General features: G+C 38.9%; 2 protein-coding genes across 2 annotated transcripts in view; both read left to right on the top strand.

The window, feature by feature from the left end:
* The window catches only part of LOC140949378 (uncharacterized), a 36,717-nt gene extending 18,547 nt beyond the window's left edge, over positions 1-18,170 (top strand). The window contains exons 5-6 of the mRNA XM_073398540.1: positions 5,502-5,573; positions 18,084-18,170. Coding sequence (XP_073254641.1) covers positions 5,502-5,573; positions 18,084-18,159 — 148 coding nt within the window. The 3' untranslated portion in view covers positions 18,160-18,170. The remainder of the gene's footprint in view (positions 1-5,501; positions 5,574-18,083) is intronic.
* Positions 1-27,744, top strand: part of LOC140925651 (uncharacterized) — a 164,728-nt gene that overhangs the window by 39,252 nt on the left and 97,732 nt on the right. The window lies entirely within an intron of this gene.

The raw sequence follows: 27,744 nt of genomic DNA, 5'->3' as shown, positions 1-27,744 counted from the left end.
AAACACTATCTATGAATTCAATGCAATTTTTAACAGCGGCAAGACTTTCCGTGTCTCTTACATCTTTAGACAAGGTATTATACATTTTTTCCCCACGGTAGCTCTTGCAACCATTTGCATCCGTTATCTAAAATTAGCTTTTATTTTTCATAAGCGACTGGAATATGGTCGTTCGGTTGAGTGTGGTCCTGAATATATGACTGTTGTTAACAGTAACAGTGGATATTCGTATTCCATCTACTTATGACATAATTCATGACTGTTGCGATTGTCATTGGTTAGGACTCCTGAATCGTGTGATATCTAAATATGTACTATTTTAAAAGTACATATTATAGAAAAGATAACTTTTTTTTTTCTTTTTCTCTAAAGGTACTTACAAAAAAAAAAGAAAAGTTATCTTTTCTCTACGCATGAGCATACTTTTTGTGCATACTCTTCTATCGGCTCGTAGAAAGTTTTTTTCCCTGGAGAAAGAGCCATTCGTTTCCAATCCAAGGTTTTCATAGATTTCTCATGAAACAACCAACTTCAAGGACCGAACCTTTAGAACTTACTAGCTCACATATGTAGTTAGTTAGAACTTACTACCTCACATATGTAGTAAGTTAAAACCAACTATCAAATGTGTAGTTAGTACCATGTGGGATGGTCCGGTGTTGGCATTTTATTCAACAGGATGGATGTGAGTGTTTCGTGAGCAACTTCTGATTGGATTGCAACAAGGTCCTCTTCTGTTACACCGTTCTTTCTAACACCTCATTGGTGCTGAACAGCTGTGAGTCTTGGAAACAAACTGCTGATCTGTATTAAACTTCTCCATTCTTTAGTCGTGAATACGCCTGGCCTCCTTCGTCTCTCACTTCCTTTATTTCCTTATCTAACTGGACAGGGTCTGCTTTATGTCCACTTTTCACCCCTTCGTTCAACTTTCCAAGCAGAAATTTTTTATTACCTTTTCTGTTATTTATATCGATTAATAGTGAGCGCCACTGGACTGTTCAGCTGATACAGTAATTCTGCTTTTGCCTTGGGCGGTTGATGATGCTGACTTACTATTGGGATTACTTGTCCTCCGACCATCCATTTCAAATTTATTACAAAGTGTATATATACGTGCATGTGTCAAGTGTCATTATAAAGAGTGGCAGCTAATTTTATTAGAAAGTGCGACGGTCGGTTATTAAAAAGTACGACAGCGGTTTTATTAAAGAGTGCGACAATTTTATTAAAAAATGCGACGATTAATACGAAGTGCGACTGAACAACGTAAGAGGTTCTTGAATTTGGAATCAGTAGGCATCCAGCCCGCCGAGATCAGTGGCGAGGGTACTGACTTCCTACATGACTATCAAGAGTTTTCTATCACTTTGATAGAAAGGAGATACACTACCAAACTGCCATCGAAGACCGATCATCCACCCTTACCGACAGTAACTCAACATCACTGAAAGAAGAACACGTTCAATGGTGCAGCATCTTGTAAGAGACCCTCAGAAAGTGAAAATGTACAGTGACATTATCATTAAACACAAGAAACGGGTCTTCATAGAAAGAGTGACGTACCCCGAAACCACTGTAGGTACCTGCCACTATCTCCCACACCATGCCGTGTTTAAGGAATCTGCAACCACCCCAATACGCGTCGTGTACGAATGCAGCTGTCGACAATCCTAAGAACACCCTAGCCTTAATGACAGTCTGTTGCCAGGGCCACCTATTACTAATGACTTGACTGCTACCTTATCCTACCTCGACTCCCCCGCCACAAGTATGGTTTTGCAACGGATATTGAGAAGGCTTGATGAACAAGACAGGGATGCTACACGCTTCGTCTGCTTGAGTTACCTCAGTGACCCTAACAGCCCCTTCCAAGTTTACCGCTCCAAGGTTATCTCCAACCATTGGCCATAGACAGCCAACAGGTCCATCAGCACCATTTCCAGGCTCACCTGCGTCAAAGCCTGCGTCCTGTGGTTTGTGCGCAACACCAGAAAGGAGAACAAGAACAAAGGGGCCCTGACTACTCAAGAACTGGCTCATGCACAGAGAGCAAGTGAGTTACCACAAGGAGATCTCCAGCATGCTCTCCAAATCTACGAATAGAAAACCACTAGTTCGACAGCTACTCCTCTTTTTAGATGATACTGGTGTTATCCGTTTCGGCAAGAGGGTTCACAATGTGCCAGTTTCCAAATCTACCAAGTTCTTACTCCTCCTACCACCCAGAGACCCATTTACAGAATCAGACATCAGTGACACGCACGTTAATCAATTATACGCTTGTGCGAGTTCCACACTGAATCTCGTACGTCTGAAATGTTGGATTCCTGCTGGACGTCAGCATGTTAAGAAAGCGATCAATCACTGCGTCGCTTGCAAGACGATTATAGGACTGCCGTGCAACATTCCTGACCAATCTCTTCTTCCAAAGAAAAGACTCACTCAAGGAGAAAAATTTACAGTCTTTGACGTGGACTTTACAAGAGTTTTATATATCCGCGAAGCTGTAGCCGAAAAGAAAGATTACATCCGCTTCTTTACATACGTTACAACAAGAGTAGTCTACCTTGTAGTCGTTAAAGATTTTTCGGTACAAACCTTCGTTGTGGCGTAACGAAGATTTGCTGCTCGAAGGTCTGTCCCCCAACAGATGATGTCTGTTAATGCTTTTACGTACCTGGTAGCTGCTGAAGAGTTAACCACGTTGTTTCCATCGCTATTGAAAGCGTCACTGAGCAAACAAAATGTAGAGGACCTTAGCATGGAGGATTCTGGGAAAGGTTAACAGACCTTACCAAGATAACTCTGAAGAAGGTCCTTGGACTATCCGATTCATAACTTTTAATACTCTGTACACCATTTTTATTTAAGTTGAAGCTATCCTGAATGACAGACCACTGTCACATGTTTCTTCCAACGCACATGATGAAGAAACGCTCACTCAACCCCATCTTCTATAGAGAAGAAGGATCACAACCCTTCCCCACATTAGAGTTGAAGAAGATGAGATCCTGACTACACTCAGAATGGAGATGCCTCAAGAGAATTTCAAAACGCTTTGCTCTTAATTCTATTACAACACTTTTAAACCAATAATAATATGAAAAGTTTAATGAATATTTAGCAGACTTATTGCTTGTTGCTTTTCCGTAAGTAAGGATTTCCGGTCAGCGGTCATGATTTCATATATGACGACACGAACTTGTGCATGTTATTTAACTGAGTTTTTCAGTCATTGTTTTTGCTTACCGTTTTTGTATTTTTTCATTTTTTTCAAAAAGTTTTCATATAATTGTTCCTCTAAAAAAACATTGCAATTATTCTCTTCGACACAAGATTATTACATCTCTGAGATTATTTACACCCTCTGAGATCTTTATAACTCTACAGATGATACGAAAGCCGAATTCTATAATTGTTTTATTATTAATTCAAATCATTTCCTAGTTTAATAGCAAGCTAAAACATGCTTACCTCCGTCGGTGTTAAGTTCATCCTGATAGTGCATGTTTATCGAGAAGTTTAGGAGATAAAGGGCTATTCAGGTCTGCAAATATACTCCAAATAGCAGATGTCATCGAGTTGTATTCTTGTTGTTCTTGCTATGTTTTTAGACATAGTTCGCCGTGAAACGAGTAAAATGTTCCTCCTTTTATGTACTCACTACGAAAACAACTCAAACTCGTCCCCAGGTCTTCTCGGTTAACGGTTCAATAATCTGTCAATTTTGTTGCACGAATGTACCTCACCAGTTCAATATCATCAGTTCAATATCGCTAAATTTTTCCAAATTTGGTCGACAATAGCTGGTTATGATGAATTATGCGTAGGATTTTAGCCAATCAGAAACGGCAAAATATTTTGAATGAATACTGTAATGAAAATTTTTATTACATTTATGCTTAGTGATATTTTGCATTTATGGCTCGTTTAAATGGGTGCAGTTGGAATGTGCAGGGAGCAAATATTACATTTATGGTTGGTTATTACATTAACGGGTAAAACAACAACACCGTCATTTCTTTTTTATTTTATTTCGATGTTAGCAAACTTTTCCCTTAATCTGACTTGTTGTTGAGCGTTAATGAGATATTTCATGACGTGTAAAAATTATACAAAATTTTTCGGGTGTAAAATAGAATGCATGCATAGTGGCTGGGTCGTTTGGTATTCTGTGGTTAAGAACATTACCCTCTTTAATAATTTACCCGTGTCATGTCAAATACGAGTTAGTGAATGTTAGCCATGCTCTGTTCAATCTTTAAGCACGTGTCCACTTATCATTTTGGTCTTTCGGAAAAGAAATAACAACCAAGGAAGCCAATTGTTTAAGAAAAAATTCAGAAACGTTTGGTATTCTGGAAATTGCCTTCTTTAATAAAATATCGTTGTCATGGCAAGATAAAAGGATGAAAGTTTTTTTAAATATTGAATTTGTCTTCTCCCGGCGTCAGTGAAATCTGACTGAAGTTTAAAAAACACACGAAGGAGCCCAATAAAGAGCAGAGCAGAGCAGCTAAAAAGAAATTAGCTATGGAGTTCAATATGAACATCATTTTTTCCAACTTGAAAAATAATGCTAATGGTTGCTTTAAGCTTTATAGGTATACAGAAGTTTGTCTTTTTTATTTGCACGACTATGGGAAATTACCCCTTGATCACTGGTATTGCAGTTCACGTTTCAGTTCCGTTGCAGTAATTTTGCATGAGTTCATATTTTAAGTCTTCGTTCTTTTTTGGAAGATTTTGTTTTCTCGACAACCGATCTGACCGATGTTCCACAGTACGTTACACGTATGTGGAAGGACATACAGTCAATTCTCTTCAAGACGGACACCTTTGGGACCGGCACTAATTGTCCGTCTTAGAGAGATGTCCGTCTTATAAAGAGTCAAATACAGGGAATAAACAAAAGCAGGGACCAACTCTGGGTGTCCGTTTTACAGAGGTTTCCGTCTTATAGAGGTGTCCGTTAAGAGAGAGTTCGAGAGACTCGACTGTATGATCAAACTCGCCACAACGATAGATTCTGTCCTGTTTGCAACTCTGGTATAATTGAAGACGAATTTCATTTTCTCTTGCATTGTCCAAAGTATTCAATCCCAAGGGAAAAATTCTTCAATCAAATCCAACACTATTTTGTCGATTTTAATCAGCTATCTTCCACGGAATTATTAATTAAATTGTTGAATTCACAGAATTTTTCTCTAAATTCACATTTGTTAAAATTTGTGTCATTATGTAATGATTTACGTAATAAATTGTTATCAGATCATACTGATGACATTTGATTGACCATTGTAATCATTGCATTGTAATCATTAGTTAAGTATTAATTGTAACTTTATCTTAAAGCTTGTAATACTGTGTCTTCATATAGTCATGAAATAAAGCTTATGTTGTTGTTGTTGTTGGCATCAGGCTTTTTTCTGACGCAAATTTGTGTATGAATCATGCATTCTTGTCATGAAGTATGTTAAAATAACCTATTCTTGCAGGTACCTGCAGAAGAACAAAATTGAAGAACTTCCGCCTGGGATTTTCACCAATTTAACTGAGCTGCGTTTCTTGTAAGTTTTAACTTTTTAAGTGTCATGGGTCTTGTTTCAAGTTCCCTCAAAAAACTGAAGATCTTAACTGTATGCTCAATGCCCTTAGCTCTTGCTTAATGACTCTCATCTAGCACTTAACCCCACCAAGACCAAGGCAGTGGTTCTGTCCACCAGTAGCCCGTTCCAGGCGTTCAAATAGTAAAGCGCGGCGTTCAGTGGGGAGCGAATTAAACTGTACACCGGGAAAAAAGGGGGGGGGGGTGGCGAGAGCAAGGGAACGCTTGTAAACATTCTTAACAAAGGGTTGTTCCGGTATACTGGATTCCAGTATACCCTCTTATTTGTCAATTATGACACCTTCTGTTAACACTGGTGACATTGCTGAGGAATGAGATATAGAGGGGGAGAGACATCTGTTATCGAATCACGCGGACATCGAAGTAGCCTTCCACGCAGACGTTCTTTGGGGTTCGTCACGCGTTACGCGTTAGGGTTCAAAATCAATGCCGTTGCCTTCAGCGGAGTGCTTGGCTTTCCCGTAATATCTTCTATACCTCAATAATTCAACAAAATATCGGCATCTTGTCCAGCGAGTGTAAGTGTTACTTGCTCAGGCGTCTGTGTATAAAATGTTTCAATACCAGCAATTCCCGATTCTGCGTCCGACGAGTTACTCACTGTCGAGCTTTTGGCAAACAAGGTCTTTCTGGAATTAACCTTTCCAGGTCTTTTTTCTTTAAGCTGTTCACGTCAGATTCGAGACGTTTTTTTCTTACATCGCTTCTTTCTGGCGTGATAGTGGTGGGAAGCTGTCTTTTGCTTCGATCTTCGACAGCCTCTCAATGTAAATCTTCCTCGACAACAATGTTGCTTACAGCTTTCTCGATGAAACTGTACAGTTGAACTGCGTTTCTAATTTTACGAGCACAAGGTCTGCAGACCCGTTCTGACAAGTTTTCGTTTCTGGTTAATCGCAACCCAATAGACCCGCAACAATGAGCTAAAATCAACCCCTCACTTTCAACTCTACCCGACGGCGAAAATAAATTTTCAAATGAGGCTGGTCCTCCCCCAGAAGAAAAATTAACTCCACAAAATCTACAACTGCTATTTTTTTTTAACTTTTATATTGGGTTTCCGTCCGAGTTGTACAAATTTTTGTGGGAGTCGCGGCGCCGACATTCTGTTGCGAAGATTTTCTCATGCTCTACAGCTACGAAACGGCCTTTGGCGATATATTCCCACGTGAAGTCAGTCATGCAGAAAAGCGTGCGCCTAATTCTGATTGGTCGTTGAAGTGACAGCGGGGATAATTGCAATAAGGGGCGAAATGCAAAAGACGCGGCTCTCGTAGCAGGAGTTCCCTTCTTCTCTTTCTTACCCCCCCCCCCCCCACCCTTTAAAGTCTGTTACGCCGGCTAACCAAAAATTTTTTGATTTACACCCACTTTGCCGTAGGCAGGAAAGGTGCTCAAAATGCATATTTTCATCCCAGCACTCTGCAAAATTACCACATCTTCTAAATAAAATATCTTTTCAGACCAACAAAGGCGATGTCCAAAAACGTAGAAACATAAAACATTTAAGAATAAAATCAACGATAAAAATTTTGAATGACTTTTCGATGACTCGCTCATCATTTTCAAATTCTAAAAAGTTAGATTGTTAAAAGTTCTTTATATATTAAGAATGCGTGTGAAGTCTCGTTACACGTGATTAAAAACTACAATGTGGAATGTAGTGAGTGTTAATTAGGTACTAAATAGTTTCGCTTTTATTGAGTCTGATTGAGTGTTCAGTTTGGGTTTCTTTTCCTGGATAAAAAGCATTTCGTAGATCAAGCATTCAAATTTCCCACGACATTTCTTCAGTATAGTGAATTGTTCAGTGAGGTCTTTGTTCTTCTGATTGTGAGAGTCACGCAGGTGTTTTCCAATAGCTGAGTGCTTGTGTTCATCAATGCGTTATACTCGCCGACACCTTTTCCAACGCATTAATGAACACAAGCACTCAGCTATTGGAAAACACCTGCGTGACTCTCACAATCAGAAGAACAAAGACCTCACTGAACAATTCACTATACTGAAGAAATGTCGTGGGAAATTTGAATGCTTGATCTACGAAATGCTTTTTATCCAGGAAAAGAAACCCAAACTGAACACTCAATCAGACTCAATAAAAGCGAAACTATTTAGTACCTAATTAACACTCACTACATTCCACATTGTAGTTTTTAATCACGTGTAACGAGACTTCACACGCATTCTTAATATATAAAGAACTTTTAACAATCTAACTTTTTAGAATTTGAAAATGATGAGCGAGTCATCTAAACGTCATTCAAAATTTTTATCGTTGATTTTTATTCTTAAATGTTTATCGAAAGCGTCTGTTATTAGAACATAAAACATGTTGTGATTTAAGCGATTTATCAGTACAGCCGATCGACGAAATATGCCTATTTTCTGTTATGACTGTTTACAATACACGATGGAAGGTCTTAATGCAAAGTGGCAATAACATGATAACAATCAATCGATAGAAATCGATGACACACTTCTCGGCTGTACTATCTAACTCATGCAAAAAAACAACAATCGATAAAATCATGAAAAATCGATAATGGTCCGTGCACACTTCGGCCAATCTAATTTTTCATTTTTCCAACAAAAACGGAAAAAGGAAATATTACTTATCCTTATCATATTTACATATTTTAAAGTACGGACAAAAATAGAAAAAAAGAAAATGGTCAGGAAAATTGATCATTTTTTCATTTTTCTAATTTTGAAGTCCGCTTCAAAAATACAAAAAATACTGTAAACGGCTAAAAGCGATATTTTGCTATTTTTTATTTTCTTGCTATTGTTAGAAAATGAGAAAAATGAAATAATGTCCGATTCCTAACTCATTTTTCTATTTTTCCGTTTTTCGCCAAAAATAGAAAAACGGAAAAATGAAAAAATCATATTTCTCTGCACCATTTTTTCATTTTTTCCATTTTGTTCAAAAAATGAAAAAATAGAAAAATAGCATACCTATCGCCCAATTTTCCATAATTCCATTTTAATAAGTTAAATGAAAAAATGAGAAGTGTTGCAAGCAATTTTCTATTTTTTTATTTATTTAATAAATAGTAAAACTTTTAAACGATACACCCTTTCAGACAGTTTTTCACTTTTTATTTTATTGAAAAATGGCACAGAAAAGTGAGAAGTCATGAATATTTTAACAGTGAAGAGGAGACTCGCTAATTTGGTTAGAAGATTTACCCAGGGTTGGCGGAGATGTGGGGGAATTTGGGGGGGGGGGGGGGGGCTTAGTTTTCGAGATGCGGACGTAGTTCCATTCACTTTTGATCTCGATTTCCCTGAAGGTTTGAGTTGTCGGGAGTCGACTGTGGATGAAAGCGGCGGGAAAACCGTACCGTACCGGCCGTGGAAATGAAGAATATTAGAAAGGGTACGAAAGAGGAGGAGAAGGCGTGAAAATTGGTACGAGAAAAGGGCGGGGTAACTCAACGGTTTTCATGCCAGCAACACTATGGTCCCAGCACAAAAAAAGCGGTTCTTGAGAGAGATTAAGGGGAAGGAGTTAAGAAGAAGGTCGTTGAACAGTCATATGCACAAAATAAATAAAGAACACGCCAGTGAAGAGGTCAGACGCTTTTAAATGAAATAGATGCTCAAACGTAGACTGCTTAGCCTGCCGAAATAACCGATCTTGCCGCAGAACGGGTGTTTTAGGATTGCAAGAGTAAAGAATATTGAATTAATATTATGGAGGAGAAACATAACGAGGCGGCTAGTATACACTCGCGGGAGAGAACATCTTAATGATCTGGCCCCATACATTTGCTCATACATTTGTTTAAACTTTGGATAGCGACTATCCACCGGATAAATCACTATCCAGCAGCCTGATAATTTTTTATGTATTTTAGGGAAACCAATTGCGTTATCTACTGGATAGTTATTTATCCAGCGGATAGCGTTATCCACCTTTTAAGCAACTCAGCCCTGGAAAGACGAGAGCAAAGATCGCTACATAACAGGCCAGAGCCCCGATTTTAAGTACTAGGCGACTTTGAAAGACGCGTGCCTCACATATTTGTGGCGGATTAGAATGCCGGCTTGGTCAGAGGCCCTTTGTTTAAAACATGGCGGGATACTCGCAGCTTAAGGCAAGCATGTGCCTTGTAGCTGTCAACATAATGCTTTTTAATTACATTCTGTCATAATTAACAAAACCCGATCCATGTTTGATTGAAAGTAATTGTACAAATCTGGTACCAGACAAACCGCTTTTAAAAAACAAAACAACAAAACTAGTTTATGGTTATTTCTCATTAATTTCACTTATCAAAACAAATATTTACTTTTATCAGTTTTCCCGTCTCTTTCAAAACATCCTTCATTTCCGGGCGTTTCACTGTAGTCAATGAAAGACACATTTTAGCGGTCTTCTTTTACGCGGGAATATCAAAATTTCCATATTTCAAAACGCGATGAACCAAAGCTCGTAGGGTACAAAGCGCCAAGGAAGCACGATGCAGTCCCGGTGTTTTGTGAGCACCCGTTAAGAATATTGAACGCCAAAACTATCAAGTTTTGGTACAGCGAGAGGCAGCTAGTTTCTGTACCCAAAGGTTAGTGCATGGACAGGCTATCGAAAGAAAATAAAAGGGATGCTTGCCCAATGGATAGTAGGCCTAACTACGCAAATAAATGTCTCATTGCATCCTTGTCTGCGAGGTTAGTACTAAATTTACACTCTCGAATACATTACACAACTCAATCAGCAACAGTTTGCAAGTAGAATTGGCGATCAGTGTGGGCAATTTATATTTCTAAGGAACGTCCGTCGCACAAAGCCAACGCGCGGGGTTTTTAGTCAATGACTGACATAAGAGTTTCCTCACAATCGACCCAGTTAGAGTGTGATAATGTGCGCGTGAACTTTGCCTACAACTGGCAATAAGCTGAATAAACCGGAAGCTGAACACCATGAATAAGTTACTAAATTACATCGCTCAGGTTTTTTTCTTTTTTTTCAAGTACCGGAGGGGTATTTCGCGCATTCCGTTGCGCAGTTTGGCAGTGATATACCGAGCATCAGACAGGTAACGCGCCGAAGCCATCATTTCACTCTTCTTCTACCAAACAGTTTTCCTGCAATGGTCTTAGTACTGGTCCTGTTGCCGAAACCTTGCACGGGCAAGATACGGTAATCGAGAGTCGAGAATCGAGAATCGATATTGTACTCGGGACAAGAAAAGGTCGTCGTCCAAGGAGCAACTGATGCAATGCAAGAGCTTCAAGCTGCTGAGAATCGCCAATTCTGGATTACAAGCAGTGAAGGAACTCCTGAGAAGCGTCCAAATTATAAAGGAACTCTGGAGGCCAGTCAGCCACGGTGATTGTCGCACCACGCATAAAGTAGAATAAATTTGTTAGCCTGGTCTTGTCTTTGCCACAAATCACGTAAAACTATAAAGAAGGTACCACTATGAACTCTGGAAAATGAAAATTCAATAATACTATGGTTGACGACTGACAGTTTAAAAGAGAGACAACCTTCAGCTCAGAATCTTGGGCGCGCCGCCTGTAAGCTCTGAGGGAGAGGATAGCCCCATAATTTGGCCTATTTCAAAAACAAATGACACTACAAAAATAACCTACAATTCTAATTTCAAAAGGGAGACTACCATCACCTCAGAAACTTGGGCGCGCCGCCTGTAAGTTCTGAGGGAGAGGGTAGCCCCATTATTTGGCCTATTTCAAAACAAATGACAGTACAAAGATGACCTACAATAATAATTTGGATAATGACCGACATTTCAAAAGAGAGACTACCATCACCTCAGAATCTTGGGCGCGCCGCCTGTAAGCTCTGAGGGAGAGGGAAGCCCCATAATTTGGCCTATTTCAGAAACAAATGACAATACATAAAATAACCTACAATAATAATTTGGATAAATGACCGACATTTCAAAAGAGAGACTATCATCACTTCAGAATCTTGGGCGCGCCACCTGTAAGCTCTGAGGGAGAGGGTAGCCCCATAATTAATTTGGCCTATTTCAAAAATAAATGTCACTACAAAAATTACCTACAATAATAATTTGGATAATGACCGACATTTCAAAAGAGAGACTACCATCACCTCAGAATCTTGGGCGCGCCGCCTGTAAGCTCTGAGGGAGAGGATAGCCCCATAATTTGGCCTATTTCGAAACAAATGTCACTACAAAAATTACCTACAATAATAATTTGGATAAGGACAGACATTTTAAAAGAGAGACTACCATCACCTCAGAATCTTGGGCGCGCCGCCTGTAAGCTCTGAGGGAGAGGGTAGCCCCATAATTTGGCCTATTTCGAAACAAATGTCATTATAAAGATGACCTACAATAATAATTTGGATAAATGACCGACATTTTAACAGAGAGACTACCATCACCTCAGAATCTTGGGCGCGCCGCCTGTAAGCTCTGAGGGAGAGGGTAGCCCCATAATTTGGCCTATTTCGAAACAAATGTCACTACAAAAATTACCTACAATAATAATTTGGATAATGACCGACATTTTAAAAGAGAGACTACTATCACCTCAGAATCTTGGGCGCGCCGCCTGTAAGCTCTGAGGGAGAGGGTAGCCCCATAATTTGGCCTATTTCGAAACAAATGTCATTACAAAGATGACCTACAATAATAATTTGGATAATGACCGACATTTCAAAAGAGAGACTACCATCACCTCAGAATCTTGGGCGCGCCGCCTGTAAGCTCTGAGGGAGAGGGTAGCCCCATAATTTGGCCTATTTCAGAAACAAATGACACTACAAAAATCATCTACAAAAATTATTTGGATTATGACCGACATTTTAAAAGAGAGACTACCATTACCTCAGAATCTTGGGCGCACCGCCTGTAAGCTCTGAGGGAGAGGGTAGCCCCATAATTTGGCCTATTTCGAAACAAATGTCAGTACAAAGATGACCTACAATAATAATTTGGATAATGACCGACATTTCAAAAGAGAGACTACCATCACCTCAGAATCTTGGGCGCGCCGCCTGTAAGCTCTGAGGGAGAGGGTAGCCCCATAATTTGGCCTATTTCAGAAACAAATGACACTACAAAAATCATCTACAAAAATTATTTGGATAATGACCGACATTTCAAAAGAGAGACTACCTTCACCTCAGAATCTTGGGCGCGCCGCCTGTAAGCTCTGAGGGAGAGGGTAGCCCTATAATTTGGCCTATTAAGTAAAAAACAAGTAAGAATACAAAGGTAACCTGTAATAATAATTTTTGGATTATGATTGACATTTCAAGGAGAATAAAATGACTGATATAGAAACCATACTGTATCTATGACGTTGATTATACAGATCACCGAAGCCAACACGAAGATGTTGAAGTGGAAGCTAGAATATCTGGAGTAATCCACCGTCTTGGGCTTCTGCCAGCGAATAAGATTTTGGCGGGATTTCAACAGTGCTTGGCGGGCCTTTTGGAGAGTCATTTGTCACTGGAGGCACATCGACGCTTACATCGTCTTAAGCCAGAGAAAAAAGACTTGAATCCTTCGCCGTTTGATAAAAAAGGTCGTCCATTGAATCAGATAATCGGTCTTGCTGTTCCTCAAGGAGATGTGAAGTAGAGCTCGAGCTCTCGCATTCGTTTACACTGGCGACTAAAAAATTAGCATTGTTGACGGCTTTTCTCAAATGTCAAATAGAGAAGATTTAAAAATTTCTTTGGTCAGGGTCTTTTCCACGCAGAGTTCCTTCCAAACCGGAGAAAGATGTGCCAGCAGAGAGTGTATTCCTACTTGTGGCTCCACAGTAAAAACTTGATACGCCGACTCGCCGTTTTCGCTTCGAAGGTCACCAATGTTGACACGGCATACTACTCTTGAAAGAAGTTAAATAAGCCATCGGAGCACTATTTTCTTAAAAGAAAGCACTTGAAAAGCCACTGACAGCGTATTAAGCCTATCTGAATCCAAATGCGGCGAGAAAACTGTAGTTATCAATTGCGAAGCCAGCCGCGAAGATCGACTTCGACCGTGAAATGAATTTATAATCCCAGATAGTCTGATCAAATTTCGCGTTTCCTTGAGATGTCTGGTTCGTTTAATCAGAAGTACAAAGTTCCTTGACAGGCAATGTGTCCGGCGCTCTCCAAAGGTGTTTGGAGGAATGCTTAAAACTAATTACGAAAGTAACGCTTGTCTGTTATTAGAAACCGATCTGCGGTGGTTGCTGTGGAGATTAGGCCTCCTCCTGCGCGCATTAAAATCGGGGCTCTGGCCTGTTATGTGTCGGGAAACCCATGCGACAAGTATGGGGAAACGTTCCACATTTTGAATGGAACAGGAACACTTTATGGTGACGCAGTGTTAGAACAGGTCACAGAGTGAGTGCTAAGTAATGACGTAAAGGAATCAGCTAATCAAATCCAAAAGTGAATGAAACTACGTTCGCATTCCGCGAACTAAAGGGCCCCCACCCGCCCTACGCATGCCACGTCTCCGTCGACCCTGTGTAAATCGTCTAACAAAACTAGTGAGTCTAAAGTGGATTAGGTTTTTCTTTTCTTTATTGGTAAATGTTCATGATTTAAGTTTTTCTTTGCTATTTTTCATTAAAACAAAAGATGAAAAATTGTCCGTTTTTGTTTGTTTGTTTGTTTTCTATTTATTGAAAAAACGGAAAAATTGTTCGCAACACTTGTCATTTTTTTCATTTTTCTTGTTAAAATGGAATTATGGAAAATTGGGCGATAGGTATGCCATTTTTCTATTTTTTCATTTTTTGAACAAGATGAAAAAAATGAAAAAATGCTGCGAATAAATATGTTTTTTTCATTTTTCTGTTTTTCTATTTTTGGGGAAAAACAGAAAAATAGAAAAATGATCTAGTACTCGGAGATTATTTTATTTTTCTCACGTTTCTAACAATATCAAGAAAATAAAAATAGCAAAATATCGCTTTTAGCCGTTAACTAATTTTTTTGTATTTTTGAATATAACTTCAAAATTAGAAAAATGAAAAAATGATCCATTTCCATTCTATACTTTGAAATATGCAAATACGATAAGGATAAGTAATATTTCCTTTTTCCGTTTTTGTTAGGAAAATGGAAAATTAGATTGGCCGAAGTGTGCACGGACCGATAATATCGATTTGACACAGCAATTTAGTTTATCGATTTTCACCGATTTCCGTTATCAGTCAATAAAAATCACTTGATTACTACCGATTTTTATCGATACCGATTTTTATAGATTGACTACTCCGGGATTTGTATACCTTTTCATCACATAATATGATATCGAAACCCATTAAGCTGACGGCTTTCTGGCTTAAGTTTGCTGCTCTGACTCGAAAGCTTCTGTAGTTAATAACCAAGCAGACTACTCTCAGTTTCAACAATTACCGCGTTCTTTTGTTAAAATTTTGGGAGGTTCATTTTGCACGATCGAAGAGCAAAATTCACTTGCCTTGATCTGAAGCGAAATTGAACGCAAATTCCATCGTCTCCACGGTGAAACTACAACGAGTTGCCGGTATTTGCGTACCACCTAAAGTCGTGCTCTGGTGCAGCCCGCTTTGTTGGTGTGTGTGAGAATTTGAAAATTCAATCATTGCTTGAAGGTGTCGTTGGGCTAATGAAGCTTATATTTCTTAAGGCATTTAAACAAATGTTCCTGAAAGAACGGATTGATAGAACCGTAATTATTATTTCGGTAAAGATAAATCATAGCGGCAAAGCATTTTCACATTATAGTTCTGGGGCTGCTACATCGTACTCAAACATTAGGAACATGTATAAAAACACTTTAGCATCGGAATACAGCATCCTTCTGTTGATCCCAACCCCAGTACTAGAGCTAGGTCTACTCGCTCGTGATTGCCAGAGGAAACGGTGTTTTCGTATTTACTCGCTTGCCTTAAAAACGAACGTCACGTGACATATGATCTTTATGAAACTATACTTTGAATTCGTAACAACAACGGACAACGGAGATACTAGGGAAGTAAGAAAGAAAGATAAAAGAAAGTAAAGTGGAGACTGAGACAGTTATTGTAGCTTTTTTGCCAGACCTAACTCAATACGTAAGATAAGCGTTTCGTCACTGCGTCTGTCAAAAACAGTCGATAGCTTTCAGGGAAGATTGGAAAGCAATAAGCAAAGCATCATGTCGCGTATGGTAAGGGAGCTCTTTGTGGAACAAACCGTCGAACAACAGGCACCCTAAGCCTGGTATTCGCACGATCAGCATAAACTGAACATTTATGACAAGATGTCAAAAAAAGAAAAAAATCTAAGGAAAAATCGATATTGCGTACTAAGAATGATCGAGACTACATTTTACAGGTCACAACATAAGCGAAAAACTAGCCTCTGCTTAAAGGGTAGAGATAATGTAAAGTAATATTTTTTAAACACGACACAAACTGTTCCATCCAATATCCAAACACCCAGAAGTGGGTGCACAGAACTACTTTTGTATTCAATTGAGCGGCCACTTTTAAGCTGGAGACGATAAAGCCGTCATAAGACGACTATAACGTCTCTGCTAAAAACGGTAAATAAGACAGACGCATTTAACGTCTGACGACATGAACGTCATCTGTTAAGTGCTTCGTTTAGACACACTCATTAGCAAACGACTTTAACGTCTCAGACGTTAAATGGGCTTAGCCTAAAAACGGGACGGCGTAAACTGGGACGCATTTATGCCCAATTCCGTCCGAAAACGACTGGGAAGAGTTAGTGTTTTGTCCTTTTCAGAAAATTCTGTTTTGTTCAATGTGTACCTCTACTTTTATGCGTCCCGGTCTTACACCAGAAGACTTTATCGCTCCAGCATAAAAACGGCCAGTTAATAACTTGTTCTTCTTTCTTGCCTCATTATACAATATTTTACTCACTGGAAGTGAATTAAGTTAACCCAGGGTCAGAAAGTGAGAATAAGAGAGGGAGCTGAAATATGCCTCGTTTTTTTTCAGTAAATCGTCTTACGTTTTTTAACCACACAGTAATTTATTGTTTTCTATCTAACGTTACGCGTTTTTTATTCTCACTGGACGAAAGCTTTCTGTCTTATGAAGATGCTGTAATCTCAGATTTAGCATCCTTCTTCACCGCTCAGTGAACTCATTTCCAGCCCTTTACAACGGACCCGTGAAGTTCAATTCTTGCAAGACAGGCAGAGGTTGAAGCTCGAGCTTCTCTCATATATCGCCAGCTTTAGCTAAGAGAAAATTTCAAGGAAACGACCATCTTTAATTTATGTTGTTTGATCCGTTTGATCAAACTGTTAGCCAGAGGTGACGTAAACTAAAAACTTAGCAAAGAGAAGTGGGACTGTGTGTGTCACTAAATGACAATAATGGTGACGTAGAATGGGTAAAAAAGAGTGAGAGGTGGTCAGTTTGCCTTGTTTAAAAGGGTGACTCTCCCCTGGCGATAAACAAGTTAGGTTTGACTCTTCCCGACCCTCTCTTCTGAAGCCCCACTCCTCGTCTCCCGTACCAAAAACGGTACCTTTCCTGGGGAAAAAAAATACGGTCGGATTTATTTTTTTGTCACCTCATAACGAATTTTGTTTCGTCGCCTTTCTGTTGTCGTTGTTTTTGGTTTCGATATTGCTCGTATTCTCTTGACCTGGCCAAGTCCCCGTGCAAAATTGTTCTAGAAAATCCCAGGGTCATTTCTCAGGAATTCTCGGAAAATTCCTTCGCGTTAATTCAGTGCACCAAAATTCTCAAGAATATTAAAAAATGGTAGTCACTTCACATCTGATCTATTTTTTAAAAGCACCTTCATAACAAGAATAACAATAGCGGGTAAAGAATACAAACAAAAGAAGCAAACTAAAATATAAAAAAATCAAGTGGAAAAGCCGTTGTCCTGATAGTCTCTTTGCCAGATCAATTGTGAAGGTGAGATAAGCGTGTCCGTAGTCAAAATGCACCTGTGTAAAAGAAACGCTAGCCATATAGCATTTCGAAGTCAAAAATGCGTGTTTGTGGTGGTGGTGGGAGACACAATATGGGCTTCCTCTAATGAAAAAATGGCTTCGTAAAAGATGCCAAGCATCTCTTGTCGGTCTTTCGGGTCATACAGGACACCCTCAATGTTGTTGTAAAGTATAATACTTTTGACTGGTCATGTATTGACAGTTGACATTATCGGATTAGTATGGAAACAGGTAGGCAGAATACAAAAACACTTGCTCTTATAGCAGGCTGTCCCTTCCCTTTTCTCTTTCGCGCTTTTCTACATTCTGCCTCCCCTTTTTAGCGCCTGTCACGCTGGCTTCTTTCTCTAGCGTTGTTGTTTGCTTCGATTTCGTCTTGTTTTCTCTTGCTTTGGCTCGCTCGCGGGCGAAACTGTCTTAGTAAACCCCTGGGATTTATTAGCTTCCCGAAAATACATTTTATCAAATCTCGGAAAATTTCTACGCGCCAAGTTTTTTCCACAGTAACTTTATTTATTTACCTGCAGGGATTTGAGGGACAACGAGATCAAGGAGCTCCCGTCGGGGATATTTTCAAATTTCTCTTCCTTGCGAACACTGTAAGTGAACGAAGCACTGTTTCATTATTCTTTTATATAAATGACCTAGGTTTCGAAATACCCATTTTGGCATCTTCGAGTTGGCGGAATAAGGGTGATGGAGAGTGGGTGAACGGTCGATTGATTACCTGTAGTTTGGCTTCACCTTTGTCAGCTTTCTTTTTAGGTCTTTAAGGAGTCTGCCAGTTCAGCCACAATTCCATGTGTCCATATAAGTTAGAAGCAATCATTTTCGTCTGTTTCCATCACGTTATATCTCAGAATTCATTTGCCTTCCCTCTAAATTCCCTGATAACCTCGGTTGACTATCTGTTGCCAGACTTTATTTTTTACTCATAAATAATGTGACCAACTTTTCCGGTAACTTCATTTTTAAAGCCCGTCTGGACAAAAAATTTTTTGTGATGTTCGGTTTCTTCAAATTACAATAGCTATGGCGTTTTTAACTTCATTCCTTTTACCTTAAACAGTGCAAAACATGTGTCAGGCTGAGTTTGAAGTGCAATTCTTCTTGTCGGTGATCCAGTAAAAAAGAATCGCCAAAGTGCAAATAAAAAATTTCCTGCCAACGACCCTTCTCTCCCCCTACGACCCCACTAACAGAGAAGCTTTAGAATCATTCACTTTAGGATCATTCCCAAAAGCTTCACCTACAAAAATTAGAAACTCTTGTTGTTGTAAGTGTCATTGTCAGAGAAAGCCGGGAAGGGCGCACGGGTCGAGGTTGGCTGATTACTTTCAAATTCCTACCACAGATAACCTCCCTCATATGATAACAGTATTCCCTTTTTAAGCGGATTGGCTTGTGTCCAGTCACTTTGACCACTCCCCTTGTTTTTTGGTTTTAAAATTTGCATAAGAACACCAAGTCAAATTTGGGGTAACTTGTGCAAGTTATTTTACCTAGCCTACCTCTTGCCAGTTTCAGCGTGAACTTGTCGATTTATGTGAATCATTTAAGACTCGATACATTTCTATTCAAGTGATGAATTATTATGTATGCGACATTATGGCTGACTATGAAAATTTATTGCTCCGTATACTCTTTGGATTCTTGCTGTTTTCTGTTCTTTTCTGCAACGATAGTCATCACGCAGTCCTTTCTATTAAGACTTCATCTACGGCTGTCTAGTTAGAAATCGAAAACTAGATCCTTCCATGGGAGATAATTTCAAGTGCTTATATCTCAACGTTCGCTACCACTAAAGGCGTGAACAGTTCAGTCGCAATTTCAAAGTTGCGATTCCGATTTCTAAGACGACAGGACACCGATTCATCACATTGGCCCTCCCACATGAGTTTGACTAATAGTCGCGGGTCCAAAGTCGCGGTCGCGGGTCCAATGTCGCGGCAGCGGAAAATGATTTAGGGTTCGAGGTAACAGCTGAGTGAAAACGACTGATATGAACACAATATAAAGGGAAAAAATCTTTTTTATGCACGATACTCTACGGTAGTCAATTTACAGGTTACGGATGTTAGAGTCAACAAAATAATGTCTCAAGAAAAGACCTAAAAGAAAAAGCTGGCCGACTTTTGTGGTCACCGAAAGTTTAATTTGTTTTCTTTCTATCGGGCCCAGTTATGTGTAAATTAAGCTTTGAATATACTTATGCATTACAGTATCTGATTAAAAAAAGTTACCATAAGTTACCATTACTTTCTTCTTGTCGATGAATTACTCACAAATGCATAGGAGTTCATTTACTGAAAAATATGCGATACACTTCATAGACTACAGATTATAAGCATTACAACAACTTAAAGCCTTTTTTTTTTAAAAAAAAAAAGCGAACTCGGGCTCAAAAAGCTACGAGTCTGTCGGTAGAAGAAACGGGAACTCTTATATTTAATAAATGTTTTCGGCAAAACTGAAAGAACATGTAAATAAGCGCATGAAACTTCATTCAAGCGGTATTCAAGGCATGAATTTAATAAGGAAACAGGCAATAATCCACAGATTTCGCTTAATGCTTTTATTTTTACAACTGAGACGGCGGCCCAGAGTCATAGGCGTACGGGCCGGGGGGGCGAGGGGGGCTACAGCCCCCCCAAATTTTGGGCAACTCAGATTTTTTGGGCAGCGAGAGAAAATTTGGGCAAAGCCAGTTTTTAAAGACGTCTCCATGTTTATTTAACTATTTTAAAGACCTGAATATTAACCTGAAGTCGGCGTAATAATCCAGTTGCATTACAGTCGGTTGTAGGCCTTTCCCGATTGCGCTGAGCACCTTTTGAGCACTTTTTTGAGTTTGGAGCACTATTTTGCATTTTGAGCACCCTTAAGCACTTTTTCGCACTTTGGGCAACATTTCAGCAAAATTTCACGTTTCGAGCAAATTTCGAGCAACATATGTCTTCTAAAACATTTTAAAGCAAAAACTGTGTGTCGCTCGCAACAAGAATCGTGTTCCAGGTCATAAATTTGAATAACTAATGATGTTGTCAAGAATAAAAGACCGTTGTCATGGAAAGGCACGTGGACTTATCCTCACTGAGCGTCAGAACAGAAGTTTCTGATTGGCTGATGTATCATGCGTGTGTCATCTCAAATTTCTAAATCATCTGATGCTAGTACTGCTGAATTTATTTACAATTTCTAACCGGCTTTAGTTTTTTAGAAATATTATTGTTCTATATTCTATCAACCTTTCTTAACAACCTGTCGAATAACACTACGCAAAATAGATTGTTAATTACTTCAGTAAAAATTGACATATTTACGAAAAGCTTAGAGGTAAGTGTTCACAACTTTGAGCACTTTTTCAGCACTATTTTGAGATTTTGAGCACTTTTTGAACACTTTTTAGCAATTTTTGCCAGCACTTTTTTAGGATTTTAGGAGCGCAATCGGGAAAGGCCTAGTCGGTTGCCTAGCATGTGATGAGTAATTTACATATTTGCAGTTTTTCTTGTTGGACACTACCGTACCTGCACTACACTAGCTGGAATGGGCTATTGCCAGTCGTGAATTGATTTAAAATAAACTTTCGCATAACTTTCTAGAATCATCTCTACTCGGAGAACAGTGTATCGCAGATCTGACTAATTCTCAGTTTGAATTACGAGAAGAATCTTAATTCTTTTAAAAAATCTATATATATCGAGCAGTTTAAAATTATCGGCTAATTTGTTAAAGTAGACCGAAATGTTTACAAAACTGCTAACAAGAGTTTATCGATCATACTAATCAAATCCTTTTTTCGATTCTAGCAATCAAGCCGGCAGAGCTATCCCCACGGTCTTTCACACATGTTTTTAAAAAGATTAAAACTACTATGAGGTGAAATTGCAGGTCAAAAGCGCTTCGTTTTCTACAGATAACGGCCAAACATCAAGATTTTCTTTTTCTTACCGTACTTCTAATAATAAAAACTTCGAAAATCAAGAAATGATCGTCGCAGTGAACGCAATTTATGCAATTACATAAAGAAGCCTGAAAAATTGCATAAATTGCGTTCACTGCGACGATCATTTCTTCATTTTTATTTCATTTCCGCAGTTCATATATGATTTATTTCATATATCATATAAGAATAAAAACTTCATTCCAAAATATCTCGATAACGTTCTTAAGGTTTTGCTTAAACTTCACGAACATCGAGGCGACCGTATTGGAGAAAAAAGCTCCTGTGAACGATTTTGTAAGGTTCCCGTGCCGAGAATCATTGCTGAAGTAAAATAGGTAATATAATGGAGTCATTTCGTTGCTATGACAACTCCGATGTCATTGCAACCCTGATGATGACAAATTTTCATCTTAATACAACTGGTCGCAATTTTTCCAAATGTTTGTTTATGGCGTCGTAGTTTATGCTCAGACTTGGTATTGACCCTGAAAAACTGTATCGAGCCACCTTCATTTGCGAGGACGGCCTATGTTGTTGCAATATGGCCCTTATTTCTTTTCGACTCTTTCGTAAAAATTTGGGCAACTTGCGAGATGTTTTGGGCAAATGTTTTACCGCCCCCCCCCCGGCAAAAAATTTCCCGTACGCCTATGCCCAGAGTGTTCAATATACCTTATTGTTCTCTTCACCTGAATGGCAACCAGGACAACCTGACAATAGGAAGCCATTCAATGTGCGTCTCAGTCAAATCTTGAAAACATGCATCGTAACTAAGTGAGTAAGTAGGTAAGGAAATAATAACGCCCGATATCATGAAGCTGAAAAAGAATGTAAACCAGACACTGAAAACGGTAAGTTATCAACTCCACCAGAGCTAAGAAAAGACAATAAATTAGGTAAGTAATTCCAGATTCCAGGTACTGGATTCCAGTCTTTGTCAGTAGAATCTACTCTCTCTTGGAAGAACTTGGATTCCGGATTTCAATCGTTAGTGGGAACAAACTCCTCTGGACAAGAGAGGATAAAGCTCGAGCTTTATCCCCTCTTGCTGTGGATTATTATTTGTTTCTATATTAAATTCATGCCTTAAATACCCGCTTGAATGTACTTTACTAGCACTTCAAGCCCAACGTCTCTCCTCCTCTTTCCAGTTACTTCAGTGTGCAAAGAGTTTATTTTGGGAGTTTGCGACCAGGAAGTTTTTCAACAAGCGTTTTCTTTATTTTTGCCGAAAACATTTGTCAAAATTGAAACAGTTCTCGTTTCTTCTACCGACAGACTCGTAGCTTTTCGAGCCCGAGTTAGCCTTTTTTAAAAAAGGTTTTAAGTTGCTGTAACGTTTATAATTTATAGTCTATGAAGTGTATCGCATATTTTTCAGTGAATGCACCCCTAAGCATTTGTGAGCATTTCATAGACAAGAAGAAAACAATGGTAACTCATGGCAACATTTTTTATCAGATACTGTTATGCATAAGTACATTCAAAGCTGAATTTATACATAACTGGGCCCGATAGAAAGAAAACAAATTAAACTTGCGGTGAACACAAAAGTCGGCCAGCTTTTTCTTTTAGGTCTTTTCTTGAGACATTATTATGTTGATTCTAACATCCGTAACCTGTAAATTGGCTACCGTAAAGTATCATGCATAAAAACGATTTTTTCCCTTTATATTTTTTTCATATCGCTCGTTTTCACGCAGTTACATCGAACTCCAAATCATTTTCCCCTGCCGCGACTTTGGACCCGCGACCGCGACTTTGGACCCGCGACCCGCGACCCGCGATTATTAGTCAAACTCCTCCCACATTCATTATTTAGTGTGGATCTTCCTGTATGCATGGATGTTCATTGCGATCCTGGAGCGCTTACCATTTGTATGAAAAACCCGGTTATTCCGGGGAGAATTTTAATGGAACGGTTCATCCGGGTGGAAATGTTCCGGAAAAACAGTAATACCTTTCGAGGTATTACCTTTTTCCCGTTTTCACCGAAAAGGCCTGAACTTTTTTGTACCATTTGTCTGGTTAACCAGTGCCAGGTTTCCTATTGAAGCAAAAGGCGATTTGTTTTAACCCAGGTCCACTCGTTATCTGGTGTTTTGCAAATTGTACAACTCTAACCCATTCCTCTTTTCGGAAACGTTTTCAATTCGCAGCACCATTTGTCAGAAACCTTTTTCCGAAATTTCCTTACAAATGGTAAGCGTTCCAGGTCCTGATTTTGAATATGCTCCGCTCAGCCGACCATCATTGTTTCACAGAGGTTTAAACACTCCCGCCGGTAAACTTATAATTATTCACGACAGCTACTCTTAACTTTAAGATCTAGATCGACGCTTCAACCCGACCTTTATCAGTTCTTTTAAGTTCAAGGGATTTTAAAAACACGCCGGATTCGCTCTGATATATCAACAAAGCAATCTTCTTGTTTCCACGAGATTAATTCGGTTTTTAGCAAAAGTTCCATTTGGAAAGCAACCACCTCAGGACCTAATTGTGCCGATTAAACAACTCCTGCTGCATCATCCATCAGCGAAGCTACTCAATCTCTGCCCTCTAAACGCCAGATCAATCAATATAAAATCTCTTCAGATCAAAGACAACTTGGTAGATAAAAGTATTGACATTTAGCTTTAGCTTCAACCTGGCTTAGAGCTAACGAATGTTCTGACTTTATTATCCGTGACATCAGCCCCACCAGATACGCATTTGTCCATATCATGCCATTAGGTCTAGTGGCACTGGCGTAGGCATTGGCTTGCTCTGTAGAAAAGACCTGAAAATTGAACAACTGGAAATTAATGTTTTTAAATCGTTTGAATTTAAGGAAATATTCAAGGGCATCTATTATCCGTATTGTTTTTATTTGTCGACCGCCAATCTCAGTCAAGAATGGTCTCACATATGCTTTATTTTTCGATGAATTTTCCATGTTACTTGAGTCACTAGTATCTGCCTCTGGTAAACTCCCCCTCGCCGGCGACTTGAATTTTCATGTTAACGATCCTTCAGAAGGCAACGCCTATCAATGTCTGGATGTATTAAGTTGTTTCAATCTACACGCCTTAAATGTCAACATCCCAATTCACAAAAGTAATAACCTTCTGGATTTTATTGACCAGATCTGAAGAAAACACCGCTTTTAATTTATCAGTCAACGACCCGGTTATCTCGAAACACTCTATCTGCTGTCCACTGTATTTTAGACTTTGAAAGGCCATCGAACAAGAAAGTAGTTCTTACGTCAGGGAAACTGAGCAACATGAGTACTAAGCACATCAAGACGGTATAAAAATAAGTGACTCACCTTTCGCAGCGTTATTACAAATCCTGTTAAAAGTACTAGGTTATGAGAAATCCGGGTAAGAATGTTTACAAATCTGGTTGAAAGTTAGTCACAATCCAGTTAGTTATTTTACAATATATTACAAACTGATTACAAATCCTGTTGTTATTACATATCACGTTGATTTTTATTGCCAATCGGGTTGATATTACACATCCTGTTGCTTATTACAAATCAGGATGATATAGACCACGACATTCTGCTTAAAAGACTTGACTCTAGGTTCTCAATTTGTGGTACTGCTCTTATGACTGGTTTCACTCGTACCTTACAAACCGCACACAATTTGTCCTAATCGATGGGGGGAAAAACACAACCTCGCAAACTAGAATTTTGAGTTATGAGGCTGTTAAGCCAGGGCAGGCAGTCTACAACAATCCCTTCGCAATCTGGTAATTCCGAGGCAGCCAGTTCGGATAATTGACTTGAATCAAACTCCTCACCATACATTCTGACTTTTACCTCTCCTTCGTCTAGGAAAAGAGATTTGCAACTATAGTATTCCCAATGCCTGCCATCGTTAATTCCGCCAATAACGATTTTGTAACGCATCGTGGGCAGATCCAAGTTGTTATTATGGATTGAAATTGCCGTTTAAATTTTGTCGGTTTAACTTGGCAGCAGTATTATGATGTAGTATTGAACAGGAGCCACAGCGTAGCCTTCGGTGGTTTTTGGCCAGTATCTTTGTGCAGGTGGCATGCTGAGCGTCAGAGGAACAACAATTATTGCAAAACGGGAAACATTTTTGGCAATTCCGATCGATCCTCTCTCTCTCTCTCTCTCTCTCTCTCTCTCTCTCTCTCTCTCTCTCTCTCTCTCTATCAGCCACCTGACTGTATCGTACATAAATTTCTCCATTGCGAAGTTAACAAAAACTAGGCCGACGACACATTAGAAACTTTCTTCGAAATGAAGTCTTCTGGCTTCAATCGATATTATTTAAGTTGTTTAATATAATCTTGTCCACGTTTAATTAAATGTTTCAAGTAAAGCTTCCAGAAGGCAAAGTACAGTCGACTCCCGTTATTGCGGACCCCCTCGGGGGGAAGATTTTGTGTCCGTAATAGCGGGGTACGAGAGAAAAAATTGTTTGCTCTTTAACTTATGAAATAATATGTAAAAGTCCCAGAAGCATTGTAGTTTCGACAATTCTTTACCTCTTTTTACTATGGACCATAAAGGATTAAAGATAATAAGATTGTAAATTGAACGAAATATGCTGTATTATCATTTCCAAGCTCCTGCAATGACAAGGGATACATAAGAAAGGGCTTAAAAAAACCAAACGGAAACTCCTCCAGTATAACGTGAATGGCTAAAATATTAACTTGCTGTCATATATATTGTTTTTTATTGTTTTTGGCAGCTCTTTTATCGCAGAAATGCTGCACAGTTAACACATAACAGAAACCTGTTCAACGACTTTTACAGTAGAGTGTTAAAATAACGCAAAATGTTTGTAAGCTTTAATGGCAATGTCTTTTCTGCCTAAAATGCTGTACAGGAGTCATTTGTTTACTCTTTTACGAAGAAACGGTCGATGGTACTTTTTGTCATTTTTTCCTTTATTGTAACGTCGATTTATTCTTTATGTTACGCGAGTGAGGATTTTTGACGAAGTACTCAAGTGTCCGCTATAGCGAGAGAAAAAACAAGTGAAATGTGCTTAGGGGCAGGAAAGTGTCCGCATTTCCGTAATAGCGAGAGTTTGTTTCAGTCATTTCTTTATGTGTTTCTCCGGGGGGGCTGGCTCTTGTCCGCCTTCGCGGGGTGTCCGTATTAGCGAGGTGTCCGCAAGGCGAGAGTCGACTGTATATCTACGGGAAATTCAGGCGAGTCTGCTAAAGAAAATGTTAAATGTTAGGTACTGTTTAAACTGCCTGACAAGAGACGTGCGGTGATTGGTCCACAATATGCTGCGCAAGAATAAACATTAAGTTTTTAAACGCTCCTTGCATCAATTCGATTAAGCAATTCAATCAAATTCTAAATATAAAAATTAACACTGTAAAGTTATTGCCCTATTAAAATTTGCATCAAGAGTAATAGTGGGGCGGATATGTGCAGATTTGGGGCCGGATTGTTCACTTTTTGTTAAAAGCACCAAATTTTCAGGAATGACAGAACTAATTATGACTATTAATATGTGATATGGTGCCATCGCAAATTTTTCCTGTCAAACTGGTTTTTGGAGTGAACATTAAACTGGCCGCCATTTTGACCGGAAGTAAATATCATCTAACCGAAAGTACACAAAATTAAGCATTTTTTAAGCCAAAATAACGATGAAATTGTTTATTATATAAACTAATCGTGGCTATTAATATGTGATGTGGTGCCATTGCAAATTTTTCCTGTTAAACCGGCTTTTGGAGTTACTACTAAAATGGCCGCAATTTTGACCGGAAGTAAATATCACCTAACCGAAAGTACACGAAATTTAGCATGTTAAGGTCAAAATGACGACAAAATTGTTTGTTCTATGTTTTTCTGGATATTTATGTCATATAAAAAAGTCAACCGTGTTACAAATTAGCGGTTTAAATGAAAGAACCGGAGGTAAAAGCGGGCCAAAATGGAAAATGCAACTCATTCAAAGCAATTCATTTCAGTAGTGAATTTAAAACAAACGTGAAACAATGATTCACATTTTTAAGCATAGGAAAGGCCAAACATACGAACAAATTAAACAAGCAAAAAACAAATTATTCCTTTTTACTTGGTTTAACCCTTTAAGTCCCAATGGTGACCAACATCAATCTTCTCCTGACTCACAATATCCCCTGATACAAGGTCAAGAGATTAGGTTCTTAGAATTAATAAAATTATCACCTAAGAGAAAATGCTTTGATCTTTTATCAAATTCTCTAAACTTATCCTTTTAAGG

The sequence above is a fragment of the Porites lutea genome, chromosome 1, assembly GCF_958299795.1.
Source record: "Porites lutea chromosome 1, jaPorLute2.1, whole genome shotgun sequence".
NCBI classification, from domain to species: Eukaryota; Metazoa; Cnidaria; class Anthozoa; order Scleractinia; family Poritidae; genus Porites; species Porites lutea.
This window is presented reverse-complemented; position numbering and strand designations above follow the sequence as displayed.